General features: G+C 39.9%; 1 protein-coding gene across 1 annotated transcript in view; it reads right to left on the minus strand.

Annotated features, from left to right (window-relative positions):
• Nucleotides 1-13,613, minus strand: part of SNTB2 (syntrophin, beta 2 (dystrophin-associated protein A1, 59kDa, basic component 2)) — a 94,326-nt gene that overhangs the window by 80,293 nt on the left and 420 nt on the right. The window contains exon 2 of the mRNA XM_004690211.2: nucleotides 13,339-13,600. Coding sequence (XP_004690268.2) covers nucleotides 13,339-13,600 — 262 coding nt within the window. The remainder of the gene's footprint in view (nucleotides 1-13,338; nucleotides 13,601-13,613) is intronic.

Consider the following 13,613-nt stretch of genomic DNA (forward strand, 5'->3'; position numbering starts at 1 on the left):
AAAAAAAAAAAAAACACAGCACCTAATGCAACGATAGTGAAGGCCAGGATAAATGGATGGGACTACATCAATTTAAAGAGCTTCTGTACAGCAAAAGAGACATTACAAAAGACAAACAGACATCCCACTGATTGGGAAAAAAATTTCTCACACAAAACGAGTGATAAAGGATTGATCACAAAGATATACAAAGAACTGATGAAACTCAACAAAAATAAAGAACCCCATCAAAAAATGGGGAGGAGAGCTAAAAAGACACTTCTCCAAAGAGGAAATGCACTAGACTATGGTGCCTACAGAAAAATTGCTTAAAATGATATAAAAATAAACTATTATTTTAAAAATGGTGACAATGCACGTAAAAAGCTTAGCAAAGTTCTCAATAATTTCATTATAATTTATTTCCGTTTGATTTTTTTTTAATTTACAGTTTAGTTACCATAATATTTTAGGTTCTGAAGCTGCAATGGGCTGCATAGTTATAGTGTACAAAACCGACACCCCACTGCACATTTCATAGTTTGGAGAGAAGGCTAATCTCAATACAGCAAGGATGGTTGGGCACATGACCCAGGCCCAGGTCACAGTTTCCATCATTGTGGCAACAGGGATTGGGAGGACCCAGAGACAGGCAAAGCAGAGCTAATCAGAGGATGGTGCCAAAAGAAAACTTTTTTTTTAAAACAGGGGTTATCAAATTATAGCAATATATTCCTAGAACTGTTGGCACCATTTTAGCTGACTACACAGAATTAGACTCTCCACAGCAGGAGATGGTTGCAGCCAAGGTAATTTGAGCCTTTGGATCCCTGTGGACCTAACCCCAATTCCTCCCCCAATCTTAGGAGATACATGAAACAATACATTCCACATCTGTTTAGTGTGTTCTGAGTTTCTGCAACCGAAACAATTCTTACTTCAAAAATTCTGTATGTCTATTTTGATGGTCAAAAATTTTTTCCATCCCAATCTCTGATTTTAAGGCCTGCCCTTAGTCTATATAGATTTTTGTTGTTCTTGTTATAAAATGATCATTGTGCATCCTTGTAAAGTTGTTTGAAATTCATACAAATTTTTGTATGTTGTTCAAATGCCAAAATAAATGTTAACTTATTATTCACTTTGGAATGTCAAGAGTTTTGTGAAAGTTCCAAGTAGCTCATCTTTACCCAAGCAAATTTACTTTTTGTTCTCCATTTGTAGCTATCACAAAGTTTCTGTATCTCTTAATACAGTAGTTTCTTATTTGATCTCAAACATCACCTTCTAGTATTTTTAGAACATCATAGTAGACATCTATTTAGGTCTGCCTAAAATTCACTATACTCTTGGCCCTCCCTGGTGGTGCAGCGGGTTAAAGCGCAGCACTGAGAAGCTAAAGCCACTTCCGCATGAGTTTGATTCCCACCTGTCCCACAGGTGACCACATGGTGTGGCAGACCTCTCCTGACCAGCCCACTGCTCCCCTCAGCAGTGTACTTCGTCGATCTGCCTGTGCTGCTCCCCGCTCTGTCTCTGGTGAAGCCTCTCACCACCCCTGAGCCTCTGGCCTGTACCCCAGTTCTGTATGTACAAATAAATAAATCTTTAAAAAAAAAAAAAACACCGACTCTCCATTTAAAAAAAAATTCACTATACTCTTTTGGTAATATCAATGTGCTCATCCTTTGATAAACTCCTACTTCAAACCATTTGGAACTAAGGATGATGTCTCATCCATAGTTTCCAAAGTACTCACTGATATAGGCCCAGCCAATCAGAGCATCCCATATCCCTTACCACAGGACTGAACATGAGTGAGGTATTTTTGGTGGGATGATTGGGAGATATTACAAACCCATCAGTTTTTTCAAGTTACCTTTATGAATTTTAATCAAAATAGAATAATAAAGTCATTTCTGATTTTATCTGGGGAAATAGTGTTACACTAGCCTGCAATTATCTTTTTTCTTTTTTCTAAATGTTTCTTGACAGGTATAGTCCACTTGAAATACTGATATTAAATGTTAAAACTACAACAAACTTAGAAAACACTCAACCAGAATACATTAGAAAATCCAGAATCAGATGACAATATATTAAAAGTTGTATTTTAAAAGGTACCTTTCAAATAAATAAGGAAAGGACAGTCATTGCTATGGTGGCAGGTATGTAGTATGTATACATGTCTCACCCTGGCATTGCAGACACACTAAGCATAGAACCATCTCCAGCTGAACTCAGGTATGACTTAGGAATTTTTTCTCCACATGGCATTCCAGGCAGCCCACCAATCCACCACACTACATATAAGAGGGTTATTTGAGTAATAATACTGACTCAAACTAGTTAACTATTTGGAAAGACAGTCAAGTACTGCGAACCATATGCCAAAATAAATTTTATACAAAGTTAACTGTAAAAAATGAAAAAACATGAAAGTGCTAGAACAAAGTTGTTGCAAAAGATATTCTCAGATAGAAATAGAGAAACTCCAAGATAAGGAGGTGGTGATCCTCGCCCCTGTCATCTCAGGCCTAACTGCTCCACTTCCCTGGAGCCCTGAGGCAAGGTTCTCTTTGAATACTTCCATCCTTTTTTTTTAACCCCCAAAGATTTATTTACTGGGACCTCCCTGGTGGTGCAGCGGGTTGGAGCACTGCACTGCAAAACTAAGCCAAGCTGTAGCCACTTCAGTGTGAGTTCGATCCCTGCCCCGGAGGTGATCCACATGGCGGGTCAGGCCTCCCCTGTCTAGCCCACTGCTCCCCTCAGTGGTGTACTTGATTGATCTGCCTGTTCTGCTACCCACTCTGTTTCTGGTGAATCCTCTCACTGCCCCTGCACCTCTGGCTGTACCCTGTTTCTGTATGCATGCATAAAAAAATAAATCTTTAAAATAAAAAAAGATTTATTTCCTTATGCTTACAAGAACTGGGGGTGAGAGGATTCACCAGAGACAGAGTAGGGTATAATACACTCATGAGGGGTGCAGGGGGTGAGACAGGAGAGATCTGCCACACCATGTGAGTCACCTCCACATGGCCAGGGTTTGAACTAGTGCTGCAGTAGCTGGGGACAGCTTCAGAGTACTGTGCTTTAACCCTTTGTGCCACCAGGGAGGGCCCTGTATACCTCCACCCTTTTATTCCAGAAAGATTGATTGTTTTGTGCTTTGAAACCAACAGAGTTTCAAATAAGGTATGTTGTGTTTTAAATTTTTTTGTTCATTGATCCACTCTTTTTAGTAAAATAAGTCATAACTGTTTAATTTTTTTCAGTGAAAGATCAAGGTTTCCTATTTTCCAACATTTTATGTACATGACAGACTAACTAAATTGAAAGATGTACAACTTCCTCACCTCCCTATCACAGTCTATTTTCACAAAGCATTCTAAATATTTGCAAATTTAAAAAAAGAAGATGATCATATGGCAGTAGAGAGAAAAAATATTGAGAGAAAAAGCCAAAATAATAATAATTAAAAAAATCAACCTCATAAATTCTTTTTTTTTTTTTAAGTTTTTGCATATAACAATATAGGCCAGAGGTGCAGGTCGTAAGAGGATTCACCAGAGACAGACTGGGGAGCAGAGCAGGCAGGTCTACTGAATAAACGGCTGATGGGAGCAGTGGTCTGCTGCATGGTCTGCTGCACCAGATGTGGTTCAGCTCCAGGGCTGGGGATTTAATGCAGGCTATCAGCAGCGACAGCAATGAGACTTAAGCTTTAGGCCATCAGGGAGGTCCATGAACTTCATAATTTTTTTTTTTTAAGATTTATTTATTTTATTCATACAGACTGGGGTATAGGCCAGAGATGCAGAGGGTGAGAGGATTTACCAGGGACAAGAGTAGGGAGCAGAACAGGCAGATCCACGAAGTATACTGCTGAGGGGAGCAGCGGGCGGGTCAGGAGACAGGAGAAGTCTGCCGCACCATGTGGATCTCCTCCAGGGCAGGCAGGGGATGGAACTCAGAACTCATGCGGAAGTGGCTTAAGCGTCTTAGTGCAGTGCTTTAACCCGCTGTGCCACCAGGGAGGGCCCCCATAAATTTTTAACTAGTTATATGTCAAAGCATTTTATAGCAATGTTGTAGAAGCCAGGTCACAGAAACAAATCAAATTTGAGTTTTATGACTCTTTCACTCTTTCAAAAACCACTGGCACTTTGTTCATATACAAAATGATCTTATGAGGCTTGCTTTTACTTTGAAATCAAACAAATTTTATGGCAGAATCGTATTTTCCTCAGAATTACACTTAAATATAGGAATAAAGTCAATTGTATTTGCTAGACACAAAATATTAAACTCATCTGAACAAAAACCATCAATTCTCCAGAGGAAGTCAAAAGCTCTTTAATCTAAAAAAAAAAAAAAAAAAAGGTCCTTTAAAGGAAGAATATGCTCTCATGCTGTGATGCAATGTAATGTTTATAAAATGAAAGTTTTATTCTCAATCCCACAGCCAGCAGACAGCGTTACATTGCCTCAGTGTTTTAGAACACAGCTGAATGATACAAACTTAATACTCTCCCAATTATTCCATTTTTCCTACTGATAATAACCATTCTTATACTGCCCCTGGACAGAAATCTTGGGGCTAATTCACCATAAAAAATCTGCCTTCATGTCCTGTCATTTCTTCCTTTAATAGAGCAGCTCTCAATTTTTCCACCCCAAGGTTTATGAGGAAACAGATGTCTATGCTAGCAACAGACACTCACTGCCAGAGATTCCCTTTGAGTACATTTGGGTGCATGGGCAGTTTCAACAAGTCCACTAGGTAAGAAATGGTCCCCGTGGATTCTGTTGTACCCTGGCTAAAACTGCCTGCTTTAAGATGATTCTTAAATGGAAACTTCTTCTCTATTCCCAGTGCTACCACCACCCCATCCCTTCTTTGGTTCTCACCTCTGTTTGGGTGCTTTTCACTACAACAGCTGCAGCTTTTCCTACCTCTGGCTGCTCTTTGCAGTGAATCCAGCGCATCTGTTTCTGCCAACCCCAAATGCTGTTCCCATCATGTCACTTCCTGGATCAAAACTGGATTGCATCAGTTCCCCACCCTTCCATCTTTCAACCTCTACTTTTCTATTAACCATTTCTCCCTACTCTACAAATATGTGTCAATTTTTTTCCATTTAAAACAAAATAAAAACAAACCACCACCAAAGTAAAACCTTCCTTGAACACCTCATTCAATTCTATGTTATTTTCTCTGCTTTTATTTTTCTGTCAAGTTTTTTAAAATGCAGTGTTTTGCTCGGTGTCACTACTGGAAAGATTCTTAAGAGAATACCAATGATCTTACTCTCTAATTCCCAACGGACTTCTTTTTCTTGGCTTCTGTGCATCTGAAGATGCTCATCGCCCCTCCATTTTTAAGGCACTTCCTCCCTGACTTCCATTATATCATTTTTTCCAGATTCTCATACTTCTGGAGCATGTCTTTCCAGATTTTCTCTTCCTCCATTCTTGCTTTAAATGTAAGGGATTTGTGCAGGACTTCATCCTGGTTCAACTTTTTTTTTTTTTTGATAAGAAGTACTCTCTCTTGATGAGTATATCTACATTTATTTATAGCATCAATTACCACCTCTACCTTGACATCTCATAAATCTTCAGCTCAGTCTTTACCTTCTCACTTGGCTACGGGCCTGTACTTTGTTCAAACTGGCTAATGGCTTATTCCACCAATATGTCACACAAGCAACTCAAATTCAACATGTACAAAACTGAACTTAATTTTTACCCTAAAACATATTCCTCCCATTCATTTTCGTTTCATAACTATCTGGTTTCCCAAGCCAGAAATCTAGGCATTATTATCCATTTTTCTCCCTCTTTTACACCCTGCCCCAAACTGTTCATTTAAGACTCTTTGTTTCTACCTTGTTAATATTTTTCAGCTTCACATGATCTTGCTCAGTTTCATTATCCTTATGGTATTGCAATAACCTCTAAACTGCCTTCAGCTCCTATAATCTACTTTGTACTTCCTACCTGGTTTAAAGTATTTTAAAGCCAGGGTAGCCTCCCTAAAAATAGGCCCAAAATTTTTGACAGTACATACCCATAGGTAAAAATCTGAGTATACACCCTCAATTAGGAATATTCATTAACTGTATATCATAAAACAAATATATGAAAATAGAAATCAAGAATGAGATAGATAATAACATATATAATAAATATACTAACATATCCCTGATGAAGTTATGCTATCATTAGCTCCTATATGACTCAAAATATAATATTCTCTTATGGTAAAGCTCATTATTAATAATAACGTATGTAAATCTGCATTTCATATAGTCTTCTTGGCACTTCACCATTCAGGTTGATTTCATGAAATGTGACAAAGAACAAACACTTATGAAAAGAACATCAATTCTTTTTGTTACTGCTTGCAAAATTAGAACTACCTGTAATCCATGGTTTCTATGTGTTTATCTTTGAGTTACTTGGTCATTTTATAACTTTTTTTTTTTTAATAAAAAAGCAGAAAATAAAACAAATCCACTGAACTGTCAAGTAAACTGCAGGAAGAGGGGCACTCCCTTGTGGCACAATGGGTTAAAGCACAGCACTGTGAAGCTAGCCACAGCTACTTTAGCATGAGTTCCATCCCCCGCCAGGGAGGTGACCCACATGGAACAGCAGACCTCTCCTGCCTCGCCAGCTGCACTCCTCAGCAGTATATATATCATTGATCTGCTTATTCTGCTCCCCATTTTGTCTCTGGGGAATCCTCTCACTGTCTCTGCACCTCTGGCCGGTACCCCAGTTCTGTATGCATAAATAAATAAATGAATCTTAAAAAAAAATAAACTGTAGGAAGGTGCAATAGATTTATGGCAGCCAAATTAGTATGGTTACTAATCTCAGTTTATCTGCTTTGTCTCATCTTGAGATGTCCACTTGCATAGCAAATGTATAAAGGCACTTTCTTAATAAGACTTAAGAGAACCAGTGTCATCTGTACTGTAAACATTAGTGAAGCTCAAATTCTTTCAATTTGAAAAGTAAAATACTTAGAGATCACTGCTTGGCACCACATATAAGACCCCTGATGATCTGGCCTCTTTTTCAGCCTGTTTTCCAGGTACACACTCTTTTATTTTATCACATTTTACTTCTCTCTGCACACCAGCTACTTACCCCTTTCTTACCTTCAACATGCTGTCTCATTTGCACTTCTACATGTCTCACTTCTTTTAAAGTATTTATCGCAACCAGTTGTAACTGTTTCTTTACTAGCATTAAAGGGCAAGGATTATTCTTAGTTTTCATTTCCCAGCATCTACTACACCTTGCTTACAGTAGGCACATAATAAATGTTGACTGACAGAATGAAAACAGTCCAAATTCCTCTGGCCTCCTTTCAAGGCTTTGTGTAATCTGGCGCTGTCTTATCTAGCCAGCTTTACTTTCTTTCCCTAAGTCCATTTCTATTCTCCTCACTTCCTATCATATGTCATGCTTATTTTGGCTTTTGCTCAGATAACCCTTCAACTTGGACCATTTTCCATCTACAGGGGAACAACCTGTCCTGCAAGCCTCAGATCAAATTATCTTTTCCCCATGAAGTCTACTCAGCTCTTCCATCCCCAACTGATCAGTATTAGAAGTATTAGAGTGCCACAATTCTTATCTATTACTCTGTGTGACTGTTTTCTCATTTTCAGTCTAAGTTCTTTGAGGCCAGAGACCACCTTCAACTTCTTTTACATACTGATCTCTAATAACATAATGCAACATGCATGATGCACAGAAGATGCTGGATCTGACTGCAGTTTGGTATAGGGAGAAAGTACCAGACTGGAATTTAGTTACAAGCCCCATCACTAATTCATTAGGTGATGTAAACGAGTCACTTAACCTCTCTGGTCATTAATTCCTTATCTGTTAAATGAGACTTAACTTTTTTTTTTAATCCCAGCTAAGATATTTCCTCATGCCCGAAGGATACATTAAAATTTTATTCTGGGGTGACTCGGTGATGGGAAACCCACGGGGATTACAATTGAGATGAAAAAAAAAATGTACAAAATGATGTAAAAATAAACTGTTATATTATTTTAAAAAAATTTGTTCTGCAAGCTTTGGAACTCACTTAACCTTAATGAACTGTAGTGTAATTATCTGCAAAACAAAGAAAACCCAGCCCTCCACCTTAAAAATGACTATGTAAGGGTCAAATGAGAAAATACAGACCTGATCAACCCCTCCACTTTTAGGGAATCTGCCTTGTTACAGATGATTTTTTAAAATTTTAAGTCCTGATAAAAACATAAGGCACTCTTATAAAGGTATCATTTGTTGTTGAGTTAGAATAGTGAGCTAAGGACACTGGCCAAGGACACTGATTAGATCCGTGAACAATCAGCTCAGAACAGTAGGACACTGTTCCATGGCCACAGGCTATACCTCATCCCTGGAGTACAAAGACACAAAGTACATTAACCTTTATCCTGGAATGACTACACGGCAGGGAATGTCTCAGTGGAAGTTACTGAGCTATCACTTGAGATCTAAATTAAAGCCTGGAAATGGCTTTGAAATATGTTCTTTTTATAACCATGCTGTATTAGAATCAATAAATCTGTCATATTTTGATAATCATTTGGAGGGTATATTTTATATGAAATAATAAAAATAGAATGGTTACAAAGACACAGTTTCTCATATAAACATATCTAATCAAGTGAAACAAAGAAACAGAATCACAAAATGTCCTTGTAATTCCTAGTTGTTTTTTAAAACTAGATTAAATGAATACACAGTGCTTTCAAAGAAAATATAAAATGTTTTCCACAGGACATGCTGAAATGATCCAACAGTTAATGAAGACAGTAGAAACGTAGGGATTTAGGGCCCTCCCTGGTGGCACAACGGGTTAAAGCACAGCACTGCAAGCTGGCCAGAGCCTCTTAAGTGGGAGTTCGATCCCCAGCCCTGGAGGTGATCCACATGGCGAGGCGGACCTCTCCTTACATGCCCACTGCTCCCCTCAGCAGTGTACTTTGTCAATCTGCCTGTTTTGCTCTCCCTACTCTGTTGCTGGTGAATTCTCTCAGTGCCCCTGCACCTCTGGCCTTCACCCCTGTTCTGTATGCATAAATAAATCTTTTTTTTTTTAAGATTTTATTTACTTCTGCATACATAACTGGGGTATAGGCCAGAGGTGCAGGGGCAATGAGAGAATTCACCAGAAACAGAATGGGGAGCAGCAAATGCGACAGAAGAGGTCTGTTGCACCATGTAGGTCACCTCCATGGTGGATGGTGGGGGATCAAACTCCCACTGAAGCGGCCACTGGCTTGGCTTAGCTTCGCTCCAACCTGCTGGACCATCAGGAAGAGCCCTAAATAAATCTTTAAAAAGAAAGAAATATTTAAACTAGTTTCTTTAATAGTCTAATGTCAGTGGTAATTACCACATGTCCCCTAACACAGATAAAAAGAAACATATTGTATATGGCACTCAAAGTCTCAAGCTATTCTAAATACTAAGTTTTTGGTTTTTTTTTTTCAATTAAATTTCATGCCAGTTCACTTTCCCTCAGCATGAAAAAAAATTTTTTCTCAGTAGGTTAAAAAAGCAATATTCTCAGAATCATATTTAGGTGATAAAAGATGATTTTCCAACAATATTCCAAAGACACTTGCTTCAAAATAGTAATCAAATATCAACTCTTAAACTGGGCACTTTATACTACTTTCCCCTAACTTTCCCTGGAATGCCTTTTTCTTTTAAAAGAGACTTATTTTATTTTACACATCCAAGAACTGTAGTGTAGACCAGAAGTGCAAGGGTGGGGCTGAGAGGACTCACCAGAAATACAATGAAAAGCGAACAGGCAGATTCACTGAAATACACTGCTGAGGGGAAGCGGCCTGTGAGACAGGAGAGGCCTGGGCCTGGTGGGTCAGCACCCTTGTTAGGGATCTAACTCAAGCAGCAGTGGCTTTGGACAGCTTCACACTGTTGAGACTTAACCCTTTGACCACCAGGGAGACCCATAGAATGCCTTTTATGTGTAATCTAATTCATGTTTGTGAAATAGTCAAGCTTATAGCCGTATACATTTAAATTTTAGATACTTTCTGGATAGACCCTTTTTCTAGCACACAAGACACATTAAATTCAGCATAGAATATTTGATAAGTTAGCACTGTCCTTTTATGCTTACAATCTATATTGCTAACAAAAAGGCTACTTACTTTGCATCTTGATATCAATTATAATAGACAAAATCATAACCAGACAGTGACAAGTTTTACTGAGTAACAGTAGTAGTAAGAGGAAAAACTGAAGGAATGGGAAACCAAATAAAATCAAGGGATAAAAGCTGACCTAAGGCAAGAGATGATAGAAACTGGAAAACAGGATTAGAAAAGGGAATTTGCATCTAAGAAATATAATTGTTCTTATTCACCCCAAATAATTACTTTTTTAATCGTGTATTTCTTGTCAAGTGTGTTGGATTTTAACATCTTGTTATCCTAAGTACCAATATTTTGAGAGTGCCTTTGTTAATTTATCGCATACATTCATGATCCAGTTCTACTCTCCTTACTCATACTCTTCTTGAGGCCAAGGGAGGTTGCTATGCCCTACTTTATTTCTAGCCCCTAAAAAAGGCACTCAGCACATAAATTGTCAGATGAAAAAAAAAAAACCCTTTGAGAGAGATATTTCTACTATACTCGTGTTACCAATGAGGAAACTAAGGCCTAGGTTTACAGCCAGAAACAAACCCTGTGTCTGACCTGACCACAAAGTCCTCACTGGGCAGAACAATTTAGTGCCTTTCACTTACATGTCTTTAGTTAGGATAGCCCTTTCTTCACAGGGGCCTCAAGCTTCAACTTCTCCATCTACCTTTTCCTGAGGATCTTCAACCTATGATCCCAAGGGACCTCTCTCTTCTTTATGCTGTGCCTTCTGCCAGGGTTCTATAATAAAAGTGCCATTAACCCTTTGCAGTGTACTTACTACTTATCTTTCCATTTTTATTTCAACTCCAAACTTCCTGAAGACAGGAATCCGGTATCTTCAAGTGGCTCTGGCACATTGCAGAGTTGAATAATTGTTTGAAAAAGGAATGAATAATCCCAGAGATAAAAAGGAGTCCCTTAGCCACAAGCAACCAGAGACTACAACTTTTCTTCCTTGGGAGTGGCAAAAGCATGCCTGAAATTCCCTGCCCACACAGCAGAAGAGCATTATTGTGCTATATGTTAAGACAGTTTTTCCAAGTTTAGAGACATCTAATGAAAGAACAATACAGTTCCAAAACATTAAGGGCTAAGTGGCCCACCTACAACTGAAACAACAAAAAAAATTTAAAGAAAAAAAAAAGTGTGTGTGTGTGTGTGTGTGTGTGTGTACCTGGATGGTACATCAGCTCCAGAATTTAAATAACGTTTACCAGTTCAATTAAATTGTTTTCAGTGGTTTTTGCATATTCTAGGTAATTTTATTTTTATATCCTTTGCCTTGAAAGTGCTACTTCATACTTCCCCACACATGAAAGGGCAAAACCTATCTTTTACTAAATGGGAACATGACTCACCTCTGCCTGTGTCAGGTAAAAAGACATTCAAGAAATGTTGTATGCTGCCATTTGTAAACTTGCTTTCTAAAAGCACATGTGGCCTATTTTAAACTAATGAATTCATTTAATCAGTATCAATACCAGGTTCAACCACATCTAAACAAAGTCTGCGTTTCATAAAAAATAGTAGAGTTGAATTGCCTGTGTACCACCAGTGAGTACTACATGAATAGTACTACATACAATATTCTGATTCTAAGAATTTATAACCAAATACTTAGACCATTTTCAAAATACGTATTTCAGGTGACATTTTTTTTAATACATTCACCACTCAACCACAATCTATCACTTTACCCTTTTATTAACACTAATTTTTGAAGTGTCTAGTCCTACCTATGAGTTATAAATAGGATAGTATAAAGGTGGGAAACTGGAATTTCACAATTGGAGCACATTAAGCCATTTACTTGCCAACTAACATTTTTTCAATTGTTTACAAGCAGATATGAAAAAAAGTGAAAATCATTTTGCCAAGCAGTACTCCTGGCCTCTTAGTTTGATGACTGGTCCTATCCTACCCATCACTCCTTCCTTTAGGTTATTATTCTGCCAGGAATACCCTCCTGACTCATCTCTGCCTGTCCACTGGAGACCTGGCTCAAGATTCAACCCCCTGAAAAAGTCCTGTTCTACCCCACTAACACCAGCTCCATTACTACTTCCCAACTTTACATTCCCTTGGCATTTACATATAGTTTGCACTGCATACTCAGGAAAAAGGGCTTGCATTTTTCAATCATTTCCCCAAACAGAAACACGTCTTCTTTTATGTTCTCTTTTAAGCAATCAACGCTGCCTGAGTGCCTGAATCAGCAGAAAGTTCATCCCTCAAAAATTTCTGAAGCAACTGACTTCAGATCACACTTCTCTACCACTTCCAACACGAAAGGGTTTCGAGAGGAGACTGAATTTTGACTTGGTTCTACAAAATTCATCATGAGAGATTAATCAGTAAGTCTGGCTATTCCTGAGATTTCACATTTTACATTTCTTCTAAAATGCCTGATGAGCCTGGAAGTTGCGCGCCTGTGAGAGTAGGTACTTGGACCTTGCAAAAGGGGCAAAAACCCCGGTTGGCAGTCAATGTTCAAAACGCGTGAGCCTCCACTGTTAAACAAGGCTCATTAACTACACAAACTTGCTGTTTCAGCTTTCTGGCTTCAATGGAGTGCTATGATCTCCTTTGGTTATTGTTGAGAGCCAACGATGGGTTAAATTCCCATAAATTACACAGCGCTTTGGTGCTTTGCCCAAGCATACCGCTGGCATCCGTGTAGTTGGATTTTTTTTTTTTTTTTTTTTAAATAGACCCGCCCGCCAGGGGAACCAGAGGTGAGGGACGAAAGCCCAGCCGGCACTTCTGAAGCGGCAAACCGGGTCTCCAGAACGCAAACCGCACGGTCTCCCTCTAGTTCTTAGCGTCAGCTAATCGTGCAGAGGCGGGGCTTTCAGGGCCGCTGTTTCTGACTAAATCTCAACGGAGTCTCCCTCCGGGACAGCAAGCCACACTTCGGCTGCTGCTCAACTTTTCCTGCAAGGGGCATCAGTTTTTCCATACTCGAAGCAAAACCGGGTCTGGGAAGGTCGCGACTCCCGCGGAGGAGAAGGCGAGGACTCCAGGGGGGAGGGAGCGGCTCGCTCGGCCAAGGGACAGGGGGGCAGAAACAAAGTAAGCGCCGACCAGCCCAGCGCGCCCTCCCGCCCGCCCCCTCGCCGGCCCCGCTCACCCTCCAGCAGCACCTCCTTGCCCGCGCGCTTCAGCGCCTGCACGGCCTGGTCATGGGTGGCCTGGCGCAGGTCGGTGCCGTTCACCGACAGGATGGCGTCGCCCAGCCTCAGCGCCCGGCTCTGGTCTGCCGCCAGTCCCGGGAAGATCTTGGAGATGAGGATCGGCATCCGGTTCTCGCGGCCGCCCTTGATGCTGATGCCCAGGCCGCCCGCCTCCTGCTTCACCACCCGCACCCGGCGCACTGGCGGTGACGCGCCCGGCTCGCCCGTCGGG

The sequence above is a fragment of the Condylura cristata genome, unplaced genomic scaffold (genome assembly GCF_000260355.1).
Source record: "Condylura cristata isolate star-nosed mole 26May11 unplaced genomic scaffold, ConCri1.0 scaffold00028, whole genome shotgun sequence".
Classification (NCBI taxonomy): domain Eukaryota; kingdom Metazoa; phylum Chordata; class Mammalia; order Eulipotyphla; family Talpidae; genus Condylura; species Condylura cristata.